This window comes from Pan paniscus, chromosome 7 (assembly GCF_029289425.2).
Source record: "Pan paniscus chromosome 7, NHGRI_mPanPan1-v2.0_pri, whole genome shotgun sequence".
In the NCBI taxonomy this organism is placed as follows: Eukaryota; Metazoa; Chordata; class Mammalia; order Primates; family Hominidae; genus Pan; species Pan paniscus.
Window position 1 is genome coordinate 121297284 of NC_073256.2, and position 16863 is coordinate 121314146.

The window sequence follows — 16863 nt, forward strand, 5'->3', positions numbered from 1 at the left end:
ATACATGTGGAGGTTTGTTACATGGGTAAACATGTTTCATGGGGTTTGTTGTGCAGATTATTTCATTACCGAGGTATTAAGCTTAATACCAATTAGTATTTTTCCTGATACTTTCCCTCCTCCTACCCTCTACCCTCCGATAGGCCCCAGTACGTGTTATTTGCCTCTGTGGGTCCATGTGTTTCTCATCATTTAGCTCCCACTTAAAAGTGAGAATGCGTGGTATTTGGTTTTCTGTTCACACATTAGTTTGCTAAGGATAATGGCCTCCAGCTCCATCCATGTCCCTGCAAAGAACATGATCTTGTTCTTTTTTATGGCTGCTTAGTATTCCATGGTGTATATGTACCATATTTTCTTTATCCAGTCGTCACTGATGGCCATTTAGGTTGACTCTAAATAAAAATGCTTTTTAAATTCTAAAATGATATACAAATATTAGTTATTATTACAGTCATTTAAAATGAAAAGTGTTATTTTTGTAATGGTAAATTTGATAGACTCTAGTAGTGGGTAGTCAAGGGTCAACAAAATTAATGTCTTAGATATTTAAAACTATTAAATCACTAAGAAGTTATAAAAGTTTATTTTTTGTCAAGAACATATTGACAATTTTGCAACGTCTAAATGACCTTGTTTTTCATGTAATAGCATTACTATTATAATTATTACTACAAAAGTTATAGGACCATTTAACATAATTTCTTTATTATTGGTATATTTTAACCATCCTTTGTCTCTTGGGTTTGTAGATTTTAATTGAATTAGAAACAGCATTATTAGATGATGAGCCACATTGGTACAAACTTCAGACGCATGATGTCTCTTCATTGCCACTTCCCCACCCTTCTCCATATATGCCACGAAGACAGCTCCATGGAGAGAGCCCAACACGGAGGTTGCAAAGTAAGTTTTACTAAAATTCTTTCATATTTTTATTGTATTTTCCTAATCTTGAGTGATGTATGTGATAAAGAACTTGAAGATATCTTTGTGAATATTAATAGTCATTTGTTAGTGTTTCCATAGCTATGAATTGTTTGAAAACAATTGTTTGAAGCTTTTGAATTGTTTGAAACACTAAAATAAGGTTGTACCCATAACATTCACCTATCACAATGTTGAAGTGGTTTATATTTGTATTTTGGATGATATGACACCAAATAAGCATATTTACATTTAAATCTTAGTGCTTAGAATCCTAAATATAGGAATAAGATGGCTAATATGAGTTTAGCCACATAGTTGTATACACAAAATTATCATTTCCTCCTTTATTATTCTAGGTATTTTATGAATATGTAGTATACCAAGTATACTATAGTGGTTGAAACCATGAACTTTAATTCCAGACTACCCTGAGTTTAAATATTAATTCTTACACTTTAGAACTGTATGTCTTGTGGCAGATCCTCTCTCTATGCCTCACTTTCTTTGTTTATAAAAGGGAAATAGTAATACCTGCATTACAGGGTAGTTATAAGAATTAATTAGTCTCAATAATATAAACTGATGTTATTATTACTATTGTTATTATCATCTACCTGCACATTTTGCCCTGGATTTTACAGTCTGAAATATGAAATAGAATTACATCACTCCATAGATGCTTAAAATAAACTCAGAAATATTTTCCAGATTGAATAATGACATTGTAGGCTTTTCGCCCCTAAAACTCAGGTCATTATTTTTCTAATGAATCTACTATTGGAGACCGAGGTGTATGCATACTGTTTTGCATAGTATTCATGGGGTAGTTATATCTTTACGGAGACAGCATGCTCCAGTTTTAGCAACATTTTGTCAAGTGCTGCAGGACTGATTGACATTAACCAAATTTTAGAAGTATAAATTTATAAACACAAATGCCATGTCATTTATTAATCATGGGAAGTATAGCTGGTAACTTAACAAATGAGTATTGTGTATATGGATCACACCCTTCTGCTGAATAGAAGAATACATTATATATGTTAGAAGTCTGCTTGATTAGTAGAGAATTAGAGGTAAGGATTGATCTTATGGGATACTTAGTAGTCATAGGAAAGCCTAGAGAATTATTTTCACTCCTTTTTAAAATAACCTCTCTAATTACTGGAATTTTATTTCCACTTAATACAGTCTTGTACCTTTGGATGGTATTAATTGAGCACTAATTCTACAGCGTCAATGTCTTTCAGCCTCCCCACATAGTAAACACCCATACACTTCTATTTTCAAATGTCATTACGACATCCTTTGTTGTAATAATTACGTTACAATGAATTGTATGTAAATTAATTTTATTCTTTGTGATCATTGTATCTATTCAGTACTTTCTCTCTGAATTACAGTGTAGGATGGTGGGTTACTACATGATGATTACTACTGTATGTACCAACCTAATATATTTTATGTACTAATTCTTAAAGTTTATAGGCTGCTAACACTTGCCAGCATCTTCTTTTCATTCAGGATTGGCCTTCAGTTTTTACTGCAATAGGTAATAGATTGAGGACTCTGAATACCTGAAACGCTTAAATCCACCAACATTTTTCATTTTTTTCCCCACACTACTTAGGGATAGTGGATATGAGAAACAATGAGATTAGAGTACTGGTTAGCTGTATGTGTCATGGATTTTCATGGAATTATTATAATTTATCTTGTAGCTTTTAATATTTTCACATCCCCATATGATCTTTCTGGTACTTAGTAATAGTATTAAACTTACCCATGGGTAATATAATGGCTGCGTGTAGTACCATGTCAGTCTTGTCACTATCAACTAACCTCTAATAAATAATTTATTAATGATATGTAAGCCTGAAGATAAGTAAAAACATGTACATACACATAAAAGAAAGAAACAAAAACTAGGAAATAACATTTATGAATAGATAGAAAGCTAAAAACCACATTACCTTTGGCTAATTAGGCTAATAGGATGTATTAGTCATAATGGAAGGTACAAGTTAGAATATGAATAAATAAATCTACTAATATGTTATAAACTCCTTTGATGACAAGAACCTCCTTAAGGGTTTTTCTTCATCCAGTGGATAAATATTGCATTTAATTTTAAGTATATGTATCATATTTCAAAGATCGTGATCATATTTGATAGAACATACAGATGAACAGTTATCATTAAAAGTGTGTAATTCCCCTTTGGGGAATTACATTGGAATACAATGAACAACTCTATGCCAAAAAGTTAAACAACATTACAGAAACTGATCCATAAAAAGCTAAAAATCTGAATAAACCTGTAATAAGTAAAGAAGTTGAATTAATGAATTGATAATGAAAAAATCTTCCCACAAAGAAAAACCTAGCCTTCATTCTTGAATTCTTTTAAACCTAAGAAAAGAAACACTAATGTTTCTCAAATTCCTTGATAAGAAAGAGAAAGGGAATACCCACCAAATCATTCTATAAGGCCAGTATTTTCCTCATACCAAAGTCAGACAAACACATTAAAAGAAAAGAAAACTACAGACCAATATTCCTCATGAACATACACACAGACATCTTCAACAAACTATTAATAAATCGAATCCAACAGTGTATACAAAAGATTATATACCATAACCAAAAGGGATTTATCCTAGTAATGTAGAGTTGATTTATTATCCAAAAGTCAATTAATATAATTCAACATATTAACAGAAAAAAGAACAAAAACCACATGAATATATGAAAATATGAAGATAAAGCTTTGGCAGAATTCAATGCTCATTCACAATTTAAAAAAAAAAGTGAATGGTCATAGAAGAGAACACAGTAGGCCTAGAAGAGAACCCTCCACAAAGTAGGCATAGAAGAGAACTTTCTGATGAAGACTATGAACACCCTTTAGATGACAAACCATATTTCATGGTAATAAATGCTTTCCCTCTAATATTGATAACTAGGAAAGGATGTCTCTTCTTATCACTTCTATTCAGCAGTGCACTAGAGATTGTAGTTAGGACAGTCAGGCAAGAAAAATACATAAAAGGCATTCAGAATGGTGAGGGAGAAGAGAGAGAAACTGCCTTTATTCACAGATGACATGATTCTATATGTAGAAAATTCTAAAGAACCCACACAAAAACTACTAGAACTAATAAACAAGGACAGCAAGGTCCCGAGATACATGAACAATATACTAGAATCTATCCATTAACATTTTAATACTGAAATTAAGAAAACATTTTTGACCAGGTGCAGTGGCTCATGCCTGTAATCCCAGCACTTTGGGAGGCTGAGGCAGGCAGATCACTTGAAGTCAGGAGTTTGAGACCAGCCTGGCTAACATGGTGAAACCCCATCTCTACTAACAGCAGAAAAATTAGCCGGGCGTGGTGGCAGGCGCCTGTAATCACAGCTACTCAGGAAGCTGAAGCAGGATAATCACTTGAACTTGGGAGGCAGAAGTTGCAGTGAGCCAAAATCATGCCACTGCACTCCAGCCTGGGTGAGAGAGCGAGACTCCATCTCAAAACAAACAAATGAAAAACAAAAACAAAACAACAACAACAAAAAGAATGAATTAAATTTTACAAAAGATGTTCAAACTCGTACAATAAAAAATCACAAAACATTGTTCAGAGAAATGAAAAAGAGATATAAATAAATGGAGATGTATTCCACATGCATGAATTAGAACACCCAGTATTATTAAGATGGTAGCTCTTCCCCCAATTAGTCTACAGATTAAACCCAATTCCTATCAAAATCTAAGCAGGATATTTTGCTGAAATTGGTAAGCAGATTCTAGCCTTTATATGCGAAAGTATAAGATCCAGAGCAGCCAAAACAAATCTGGAAGATGTATATTTCCTCATTTCCATACTTATTGTACAGCTACAGTAATTGCAGTGGTGTAATACTGGCATAATGATAGACCTATAGATAAATTGAACCTAATTTAGAATTAAAAATTATATTCATGGTCAGTTGATTCTCAACAAAGGATCCAAAGCAAATCAATGGGGGGAAATAGTTTTTTGTTGTTGTTGTCTTTTTACTAATAATGCTGTAACAATTTAATATCCACATACAAAATAGTTAATTTAGACCTGACCTCACACTGTACACAAAAATTAACTTAAAATGGATAATAGACCCAGCTGTAAGAGTTAAGACTATAAAAGTCTTCAAAGAAAACATAGGAGAAAAATCTTCATTCCTTTGGGTTAGGCAGAGTTTTCCCCAAAACACCACCAAAAGCTTGATCAATAAAAAATAATACATTGGACTGCATCAAAATTTAAAATATTTGCTTTTCAAGACATCATTAAGAAGATTTTTTTAAAGCCTCAGGCTGGGAGAAAATACAGTCATGTGGCAGCTAATGACCAGGTTACTTTCTGAGAAATGTGCCATTAAACATTGTCATCATTGTATGAACATCATAGAGTGCACTTACACAAGCCTAGGTGGTGTAGCCTACTATACACCTCAGCAATGTGTTATAATCTGTTGCTTGTAGGCTACAAACCTGTACGAGCATGTTACTGTGCTGAATACTATAAGCAATTGTAACGCAATGATAAGTATTTGTTTATCTAAACGTATGTAAATATAGAAAAGGTACAGTCAAAATATGGTATAAAAGATTAAAAAATGATATACGTGAATAGGGTACTTATCATGAGTGGAGCTTGCAGGACTGGAAGTTGTTCAGGGTGAGTCAATGAGCAACTTGGTAAGTTAATGCAAAGACCTAGGACATTACTGTATACTACAGTAGACTTTATAAACATCGAACACTTAGGCTACACTTTATTTATTAAAAAAAAGTAATTATACTGTGACATTGTGATGGCTATGACATCAATAGGGAATTTTTCAGCTCCATCATAATTGTATGGGACCGCTATCTAATATACAGTTAGTTGTTTACTGAAACATCATTATACAGCACATAATGTTTATTTGTGAGTCATATATTTGACAGAGGACTTGCATCCATGATATATAAGGAGCCCTTAAAATGCAATAATAATAAAATAATAGTGCTGTCAAAAAGTGGGCAAATACTTGATAGTTATTTGAAAGATTAAAATATATGGATCACAAATAAGGCCATGAAAAGATGCCCAACATCGTTAGTTATTAGTGAAATGCAAGTTATGCCACAATTACATTACTTAACACCCACTAGAATGGATGTAATAAAAAAGAAAGATGATAACAAATTTTTGCAAGAATGTGGAGAAATTGGAACCCTCATCCATTTGCTGATGTAAATGTGAAATGGTACAGCCACTTTGGAAAACAGTTTGGTCTTTGTTAAAAAGTTAAAAATAAATTTACTGTATGACCACTAATTCACCTTCAAGAGAAATGAAAGTGAATGTTCACTGAAAGACTTGTACGTGAATGTTCACAGCAGCATTATTTACAATGATTAAAAGGTAGAAATAGTCCAAATATTCATCAACCGGTGAATGGATAATAAAATGTGGTATATCCTCACAATTGATTTCTATATATAACAAGAAAGAAGATACGGCTACATACTACAATATAGTCAAACCTCAAAAATATTATGCTAAATGCTGAATGAAAGATGATACATGCAAAAGGCCATGTGTCCTGTGATTCTACTTATATAACATATGTAGAAGTGACAAATCTATTGAGACAGATTAAGTTAGCAGTTGGCTGGAAGTAGCAATAGACACTGACTGAAAATGGGTGTGAACAATCTTTTGGGGGTGAAGGAGATATTCCAACATTAGATTGTAGTGATGTATACACAAATTTTAGAATTTACTGAAAATTTCTGAACTGTATACTTAAAACAAATATTTATGTTATATAAATTATACCTCAATTTTAGTCAAAGCCAGGCATGATGGCTCACACCTGTAATCTCAGCCTCTTTGGGAGGCTGAGGTGGGAGAATTGATTGAGCCCGAGAGTTCGAGACCAACCTGTACAACATAATGAGACCCCATTTTTACAAAAAAAAAAAATAATTAGCCGGGTTCAGTGGCATGCACCTGCAGTTCCAGCTACTTGAGAGGATGAGGTGGTAAGATGGCTTGAGCCTGGGAGGTCGAGGCTGCAGTGAGCCATGATCACACCACTACACTCCAGCCTGGGCAACAGAGTGAGACTCTGTCAAAAAAAAAAAAAAAAAAAAAAAAGGGAAAGGGAAGGAAAGGGAGAAGAGAAGAGAAAAGAAAATGCAGTAATAAAACTACAGAATAGATACAATCTCAATTACAGTAAGAGATTTTAGTACTCCGCTGTCAATGTTTATAGAACAAATAGAAGGCTTGAAGGTTTTATCTGACATTTACAAAACATTCTACAAGTCAGAAAACACCTTCTCTCCAAGTTCATTGAGAACATTCACTAAGGTAGACCTTAGTCCTGCCCAAACAAGTATCGATAAGTTTAAAAGTACTCAAGTCAAAGTTTGTTATCTGATCATGATAGAAATAAATTAGAAATCAATAACAGAAAATCTCTGGACAAGCTTGAAATATTTATAAATGAAATAACACTTCTAAATAGCCATGAATCAAAGGAGAAGTTAAACAGGAAATTAAAAATTATTTTGAACTGAATGAAATGAACACCTAATGTATCGAAATTCATGGGATACAACTAAAGCAAAACAGTAGGGAAATGTATAGCATTAAAGACAGACATATATTATTAATACCAAAAAAAATCTCAAATCAGTGACATGTTTTCACCTTAACAAACGTCAAAAAGAAGAACAAAATAGACTCAAATTAAGTAGAAGAAAGGGAATAAAAGTCAAAATAGAAATAAGTGAAATAAAGACAGAAAGTCAATTGAGAAAGTAAATCGAACCAAAGGTTGGATCTATGAAATTATCAATATAATTGATAAGCCTTTAGGCAAAATGATCAGCAAAGAAAGAAGACAAATTATCAATATCTGGAAAAAGGTGATATCAGTACAATTCTACAAATATTAAAAAGACAGTAAGGGAAAATTGTGAACAACTTGATGCAAATACATTTGACAACCTAGGTGAAATAGAAAATTTCCTTGAAACACACAAACTTGAGTCTCTCCCAAGAAGAAAGAAATAACTTGAGTAGCCCAATATCTATTTGAGAAATGGAATTTGTAGCTAAAAATTTTCCCTCAAAAAAAATTTCAGGCCCGGATGACTTTATCAATGAAGTCTGCCTAACATGTAAGGGTGATAAAATACCAATTCTTTACAAACTCTTGCAGAATATTATAATGTTGGGAATACCATCCAGCTCATTTTATGAAACAAACATTACTCTAATACCAACAACTAACATATTAAAAGAAATCTGCAGACCAATAAACCTCATGAAAATTTTAGCAAATTTAGCATATTAAATTTAGAAATACTTTGCAAAATAAAAATACAGAAAATTGAATCCACAATACATAAAAGGGATGATATATCATGACCAAATGTTTTTTATACCACGGATGCAATGTTTAACATTTGAAAAACAGAATGTCACTCACCATATTAAACTAAAAAAGAAAAAAATTATATCATAATCTCAAGAGATCATCTCAAGAAAGAGCATTTGATAAAATCCAATGTTCATCCCTGTAAAAGACCCTAAGCAAGGTAGGATAGAAAGGAACTTCCTCAATCCAATAAAGAACATGTATCAAACCCTACAGCTAAATCATATTGGTAAAAGACTGCATTCTTTCCTCCCAAGGTCACAAATGAGAAATGATGTCTGCCCTCCCAGCTGTTATTGAAAGTTGTAATTGTGATTCTAGCTTGTATCATAAGGCAAGAAAAATCAAATGCATCCAGATTGAAAAAGAAGTAAAAGGGTGCTTATTTGCATACATGTTCATTCATATAGAAAGTCAGATGGGATCTATACAAAAACTATTATAAGAAGTGAATCTATCAAGGTTACTGGATATAAGATCAAGATACAATATCAATTATTTCTATGTACCAGCAATAAACAATTGAAAATTGAAAAATACAGTGCCACATCAAAAAGTCAATTCACCACGATCAAGTATTCTTTATCCCTGGGATGCAAGATTGGTTCAACATGCACAAATCAATAAATGTGATTCATCACATAATCAAAACTAAATACAAAAATCACATAATCATTTCAATAGATGGAGAAGTGGCTTTCAATAACATTCCACGTTTCTTCATGTTTAAAACTCTCAATAAACTAGGCATTGAAGGAACATACTTCAAAATAATGAGAGCCATCTATGACAAACCCATAGCCAACTTCATAGTGAATGGGCAAAAGCTGGAAGCATTTCCCTTGAAAACTGGCACAATTGCTGGCAAGATGACCGAATAGGAACACCTCTGGTTTGCAGCTCCCAGCGAGATCGACGCAGAAGGCGGGTGATTTCTGCATTTCCAACTGAGGTACCCAGTTCATCTCATTGGGACTGCTTGGAAGTGGGTGCAGCCTAAGGTGGGCAAGCCAAAGCAGGGTGGGGCGTTGCCTCACCCGGGAAGTGCAAGGGGTTGGAGAACTCCCTTTCCCAGCCAAGGGAACCCATTAGGGACTGTACCTTGGACTCTGGCCCAGATACTGTGCTTTTCCCATGGTCTTCACATCCCGCAGACCAGGAGATTCACTGCAGTGCCCATGCTACCAGGGCCCTGGGTTTCCAGCACAAAACTAGGTAGCCATTTGGGCAGACACTGAGCTAGCCACAGGAGTTTTGCTTTTCATACCCCAGTGGCACCCAGAATGCCAGCAAGACAGAACCATTCACTCTCCTGGAAAGTGGGCTGAAGCCAGGGAGCCAAGTGGTCTGGCTCGGCGGATCCCACCTCAATGGAGCCCAGCAAGCTAAGATACACTGTCTTGAAATTCTTGCTGCTTGCACAGCAGTCTGAGCTCTACCTGGGACGCTTGAGCTTGGTGTGGGGAGTTGCATCCACCATTGCTGAGCCTTGAGTAGGCGGTTTCGACCTCACAGTGTAAACAAAGCGGCCAGGAAGTTTGAACTGGGTGGAGCCCACCACAGCTCAGCAAGGCCACTGTGGCCAGACTGCCTCCGCAGATTCCCTCCTCCCTGGGAAGGGCATCTCTGAAAAAAAGGCAGCAGCCCCAGTCAGGGACTTATGGATAAAACCTTCACCTCCCTGGGACAGAGCACCTGGGGGAAGGAGCGGTTGGGGGCACAGCTTCAGCAGACTTAAACGTTCCTGCCTGGCAGCTCAGCTCTGAAGAGAGCAGCAGATCTCCCAGCACAGTGTTTGAGCTCTGATAAGGGACAGACTGCCTCCTCAAGTGGGTCCCTGACCCCCGTGTATCCTGACTAGGAGACACCTCCCAGTAGGAGCTGACAGACACCTCATACAGGAGAACTCTGGCTGGCATCTGGTGGGTGCCCCTCTGGGACAAAGCTTCCAGAGGAAGGAACAGGCAGCAATCTTCGCTGATCTGCAGCCTCTGCTAGTGACACCCAGGCAAACAGGGTATGGAGCAGACCTCTAGCAAACTCCAGCAGACCTGCAGCAGAGGAGCCTGACTGTAGGAAGGAAACCGACAAACAGAAAGGAATAGTATTAACATCAACAAAAAGGACGTCCACTCAGAGACCCCATCTGAAGGTCACTGACTTCAAAGACCAAAGATAGATAAATCCATGAAGATGGGGAGAAACCAGTGCAAAAAGGCTGAAAATTCCAAAAACCAGAACGCTTCTTCTCCTTCAAAGGATCACAACTCCTTGCCAGCAAGGGAACTAAACTGGATAGAGAATGAGTTTGACGAATTGACAGAAGTCGACTTCAGAAAGTGGGTAATAACAAACTCCTCCAAGCAAAAGGAACATGTCCTCGCCCACTGCAAGGAAGCTAAGAACCTTGAAAAAAGGTTAGACGAATTGCTAACTAGAATAACCAGTTTAGAGAAGAACATAAATGACCTGATGGAGCTGAAAAACACATCTTGAGCATTTTGTGAAGCATACATGAGTATGATTAGCTGAATTTATCAAGTGGAAGAAAGGATATCAGAGATTGAAGATCAACTCAATGAAATAAAACAAGATTAGAGGAAAAAGAGTGAAAAATGAACAAAGACTCCAAGAAGTATGGGATGATGTTAAAAGACCAAATCTATGTTTGATTGGTGTACCTGAAAGTGACGGGGAGAACAGAACCAAGTTGGAAAACACTCTTCAGGATATTATCCAGGAGAACTTCCCCAGCCTGGCAAGGCAGGCCAATATTCAAATTCAGGAAATACAAACAACATCACAAAGATACTCCTTGAGAAGAGCAACCCCAAGACACATAATTGTCAGATTCACCAAGGTTGAAATGAAGGAAAAACTGTTAAGGGCAGCCAGAGAGAAAGGACGAGTTACCCACAAAGGGAAGCCCATCAGAGTAACAGTGGCTATCTCGGCAGAAACCCTGCAAGCCAGAAGAGAGTGGGGGCCAATATTCAACATTCTTAAAGAAAAGATTTTTCAACGCAGATTTTCATATCCAGCCAAACTAAGCTTCATAAGTGAAGCAGAAATAAAATCCTTTGCAGACAAGGAAATGCTGAGAGATTTTGTCACCACCAGGCCTGTCCTACGAGAGCTCCTGAAGGAAGCACTAAACATGGAAAGGAACAACCGATACCAGCCACTGCAAAAACACACCAAATTGTAAAGACCATCGACATTATGAAGAAACTGCATAAACTCACAGGCAAGATAACCCATTAGGGTCATAATGGCAGGATCAAATTCACACATAACAATATTAACCTTAAATGTAAAACAGGCTAAATGCCCCATTTAAAAGACACAGACTGGCAAATTGGATAAAGAGTCAAGACCCATCAGTGTGCTGTATTCAGGAGACCCATCTCATGTGCAGAGACACATATAGGCTCAAAATAAAGGGATGGAGGAAGATCTACCAAGCAGATGGAAAGCAAAAAAAAAGCAGGGGTTGCAATCCTAGTCTCTGATGAAACAGACTTTGAACCAACAAAGATCAAAAGAGACAAAGAAGGCCATTACATAATGGTAAAGGGTTCAATGCAACAAGAAGAGCTAACTGTTCTGAAAATATATGCATCCAATACCAGAGCACCCAGATTCATAAAGCAAGTTATTAGAGACCTACAAAGAGACTTATACTCCCACATAATAATAGTGGGAGACTTTAACACCCCACTATCAACATTAGACAGATCAACGAGACAGAAAATTAACAAGGATATTCAGGACTTGAATCCAGCTCTGACCAAGCGGCTTAATAGACATCTACAGAACTCTCCACCCCACATCAACAGAATATACATTCTTCTCAGCACCACATCACACTTATTCTAAAATTGACCACCTAATTGGAAGTAAAACACTCCTCAGCAAATGCAAGAGAACAGAAATCATAACAGTCTCTCAGACCACAGTGCAATCAAATTAGAACTCAGGATTAAGAAACTCACTCAAAACCACACAACTACATGGAAACTGAACAACCTGCTCCTGAATGACTACTGGGTGCATAACAAAATGAAGGCAGAAATAAAGATGTTCTTTGAAACCAATGAGAACAAAGACACAACATACCAGAATTTCTGAGACACATTTAAAGCAGTGTGTAGAGGGAAATTTATAGCACTAAATGCCCACAAGAGAAAGCAGGAAAGATCTAAAATTTACCCCCTAACATCGCAATTAAAAGAACTAGAGAAGCAAGAGCAAACAAATCCAAAAGCTAGCAGAAGACAAGAATAACTGAGATCAGAGCAGAACTGAAGGAGACAGAGACACAAAAAAAATTCAAAAAAATCAACAAATCCAGGAGCTGGTTTTTTGAAAAGACAAACAAAATAGACCACTAGCCAGACTAATAAACAAGAAAATAGAGAAGAATAAAATAGATGCAGTAAAAAATGATAAAGGGGATATCACTACCAATCCCACAGAAATACAAAGTACCATCAGAGAATACTATAAACACCTCAGTGCAAACAAACTAGAAAATCTAGAATAAATGGATAAATTCCTGGGCACATACACCCTCCCAAGACTAACCTAGAAGAAGTCAAATCCCTGAATAGACCAATAACAAGTTCTGAAATTGAGGCAGCAATTAATAGCCTACCCAATCAAAAAAAGTCCAGGACCAAATGGATTCACAGCCAAATTCTACCAGAGGTACAAAGAGGAGCTGGTACCATTCCTTCTGAAACTACCCCAAACAGTAGAAAAAGAGGGAATCCTCCTTAACTCATTTTATGGGGCCAGCATCATCCTGATAACAAAACCTGGCAGAGACACAACAAAAAAAGACAATTTCAGGCCAATATCCCTGATGAACATCGATGCGAAAATCCTCAGTAAAATACTGACAAACTGAATCCAGCAGCACATCAAGAAGGTTGTCCACCACAATCAAGATGGATTCATCCCTGGGATTCAAGGCTGGTTCAACATACGCATATCAATAAACATAATCCATCAGATAAACAGAACCAATGATAAAAACCACATGATTATCTCAATAGATGCAGAAAAGGCCTTAAACAAAATTCAACACCCCTTCATGCTAAAAAGTCTCAATAAACTAGGCACTGATGGAACATATCTCAAAATAATACAAGCAATTTGTGACAAACCCACAGCCAATATCATACTGAATGGGCAAAAACTGGAAGCATTCCCTTTGAAAACTGGCACAAGACAAGGATGCCCTCTCTCACCACTCCTATTCAACGTAGTATTGGAAGTTCTGGCCAGGGCAATCAGGCAAGAGAAAGAAACAAAGGGTACTCAAGTAGGAAAAAGAGAAGTCAGATTATCTCTGTTTGCAGATGACATGATTGTGTATTTAGAAAACCCCATCATGTCAGCCCAAAATCTCCTTAAGCTAATAAGCAACTTCAGCAAAGTCTCAGGATACAAAATCAATGTGCAAAAATCACAAGCATTCCTATACACTAATAACAGACAAACATAGAGCCAAATGATGAGTGAAATCCCATTCACAATTGCTACAAAGAGAAAAAAGATACCTAGGAATCCAACTTACAAGGGATGTGAAGGACCTCTTCAAGGAGAACTACAAACCACTGCTCAAGGAAGTAAGAGAGGACACAAACAAATGGAAAAACATTCCATGCTCATGAATAGGAAGAATCAAAACTCAAAATGGCCATACTGCCCAAAGTAATTTATACATTTACTGCTATTCCAATCAAGCTACCATTGACTTTCTTCACAGAATTGGAAAAAACTACTTTAAATTTCATATGGAACCAAAAAAGAGCCCACATAGCCAAGACAATCCTAAGGAGAAAGAACAAAGCTGGAGGCATCACGCTACCTGACTTCAAACTATACTGCAGGGCTACAGTAACCAAAACAGCATGGCACTGGTACCAAAACAGATATATAGACCAATGGGACAGAACAGAAGCCTCAGAAATAATGCCACACATCTACAACCATCTGATCTTTGACAAACCTGACAAAAACAAGCAATGGGGAAAGGATTCCCTATATAATAAATAGTGTTGGGAAAAGTGGCTAGCCATATGCAGAAAGCTGAAACTAGATCCTTTCCTGACACCTTATACAAAAATTAACTCAAGATGGATTAAAGACTTAAACATAAGACCTAAAACCATAAAAACCCTAGAATAAAACCTACACAATACCATTCAGGACATTGGCATGGGCAAAGACTTCATGACTAAAACACCAAAAGCAATGGCAACAAAAGCCAAAATAGACAAATAGGATCTGATTAAACTAAAGGGCTTCTGTACAGCAAAAGAAGCTATCATCAGAGTGAACAGGCAACCTACAGAATGGGAGAAAACTTTTGCAATCTGTCCATTTGTCAAAGGGCTAATATCCAGAATCTACAAAGAACTTAAACAGATTTACAAGAAAAAAACAAACAAATGCATCAAAAAGTGGAGGAAGGATATAAACAGACACTTATCAAAAGAATACATTTATGTGGCCAACAAACATATGAAAAAACTCATTATCACTGGTAATTAGGGAAATGTAAATCAAAACCACAGTAAGGTACCATCTCATGCCAGTTAGAATGGCGATCATTAAAAAGTAAGGAAATAACAGATGCTGGAGAGGATATCGAGAAATAGGAATGCTTTTACACTGTTTGTGGGAGTGTAAATTAGTTCAACCATTGTGGAAGACAGTGTGACGATTCCTCAAGGATCTAGAACTAGAAATACCACTTGACCCAGCAATCCCATTACTGGTTATATACCCAAAGGATTATGAATCATTCTAATGTAAGGACACATGTACATGTATGTTTATTGCAGCACTGTTCACAATAGCAAAGACTTGGAACCAACCCAAATGCTCATCAATGAATCAATGATAGACTGGATAAAGAAAATGTGGCACATACACACCATGGAATACTATGCAGCCATAAAAAAGGATGAGTTCATGTCCTTTGCAGGGACATGGATGGCATTGGAAACCATCATTCTCAGTAAACTAACACAAGAACAGAAAATGAAACACCGCATGTTCTCATTCATAACTGGGAGTTAAACATTGAGAACACATAGACACAGGGAGGGGAACCTCACACAGTGGGGCCTGTTGGGGAGTGAGGGGCTAGAGGAGGGATAGCATTAGGAGAAATACCTTATGTAGTTGATGGTTTGATGGATGCCACAAACCACCATGGCATGTGTATACCTATGTAACAAACCTGCACGTTGTTCACATGTACCCCAGAACTTAAAGTGTAATAATAAAAAAAGAAGACATGCATGCGGCCAACAAGCATATAAAATAAGCTCAATATCACTAATCATTAGGGCAATGCAAATCAAAACTACAATGAGATACCATCGCACACCAGACAAAATGGCTATCATTAAAAAGTCAAAGAATAACAGATGCTGGCAAGGTTGTGGAGAAAAGGGAACACTTACACATTGTTGGTGGGAGTGTAAATTAGTTCAACTGTTGTGGAAAGCAGTATGGTGATTCCTCATAGAGCTAAATGTAGAACTACCATTTGACCCAGCAATCCCATTACTGGGTATATTCCCAGGTGAATATAAATCATTCTACCATAATGACACATGCGTGTGAATGTTCTTTGTAGCACTATTCACAATAGCAAAGACATGGAATTAACCTAGATGCCCATCAATGACAGATAGGATAAAGAAAATGTGGTACATATACACCTTAGAATACTATGACGCCATAAAAAAGAACAACATCATGTCTTTAGCAGGAACATGGATGGAACTGTAAGGCCATTATACTTAGCAAACTAATGCAGGAACGGAAGACCAAATACCACATGTTCTTACTTGAAAGTGGGAGCTAAATAAAGAACTCATGAACACAAGGAAAGGAACAACAGACCCTGTGGTCTACTTGAGGGTGGAGGGTGGGAGGATAGAAAGGAGCAGAAAACATAACTGTTAGATACTGAGCTTAATACCTGGGTGATGAAATATTCTGTAAAACAAACTCTCGGGACACGAGAGTTTGTCACCTATGTAACAAACCTTCACATATACCTTCAAACCTAAAATGAAAGTTTAAAAAAGAATAAATGAGCTTGAAAAAATGCTATTCATAAAGAAAAGAAAATAGAACTTGATCTTTTTCTTGCACCATGTACAAAAAAGTAAACTCTAGGTGGATTAATGACTGAAATATAATTTAAGCCTCAGTGAGGAAGCCAAAGCATTTAGTGCTGAAGTACTACAAAATAAGATATTTATTTTAAAGATTAAACTTTACAAAGTGGTGGGAGAAACTGGGAATTGTTTTAGGAAGGTTGTAAGACAATGGTTGAGGAGTCTGAGAAAAGTCACTTGCCAAAGACCATGAAGAGGAGCTAGTGAAAAAGTCTGTGAAAGTCTGTTGCCTGTTCAT

General features: G+C 36.6%; 1 protein-coding gene across 49 annotated transcripts in view; it reads left to right on the forward strand.

The window, feature by feature from the left end:
- The window catches only part of RIMS2 (regulating synaptic membrane exocytosis 2), a 743118-nt gene that overhangs the window by 430594 nt on the left and 295661 nt on the right, over positions 1-16863 (forward strand). For all 49 annotated transcript variants that reach the window (XM_034966469.3, XM_055116819.2, XM_055116823.2 and 46 more), the window contains one exon: positions 753-906. In XM_034966469.3, coding sequence (XP_034822360.2) covers positions 753-906 — 154 coding nt within the window. The remainder of the gene's footprint in view (positions 1-752; positions 907-16863) is intronic.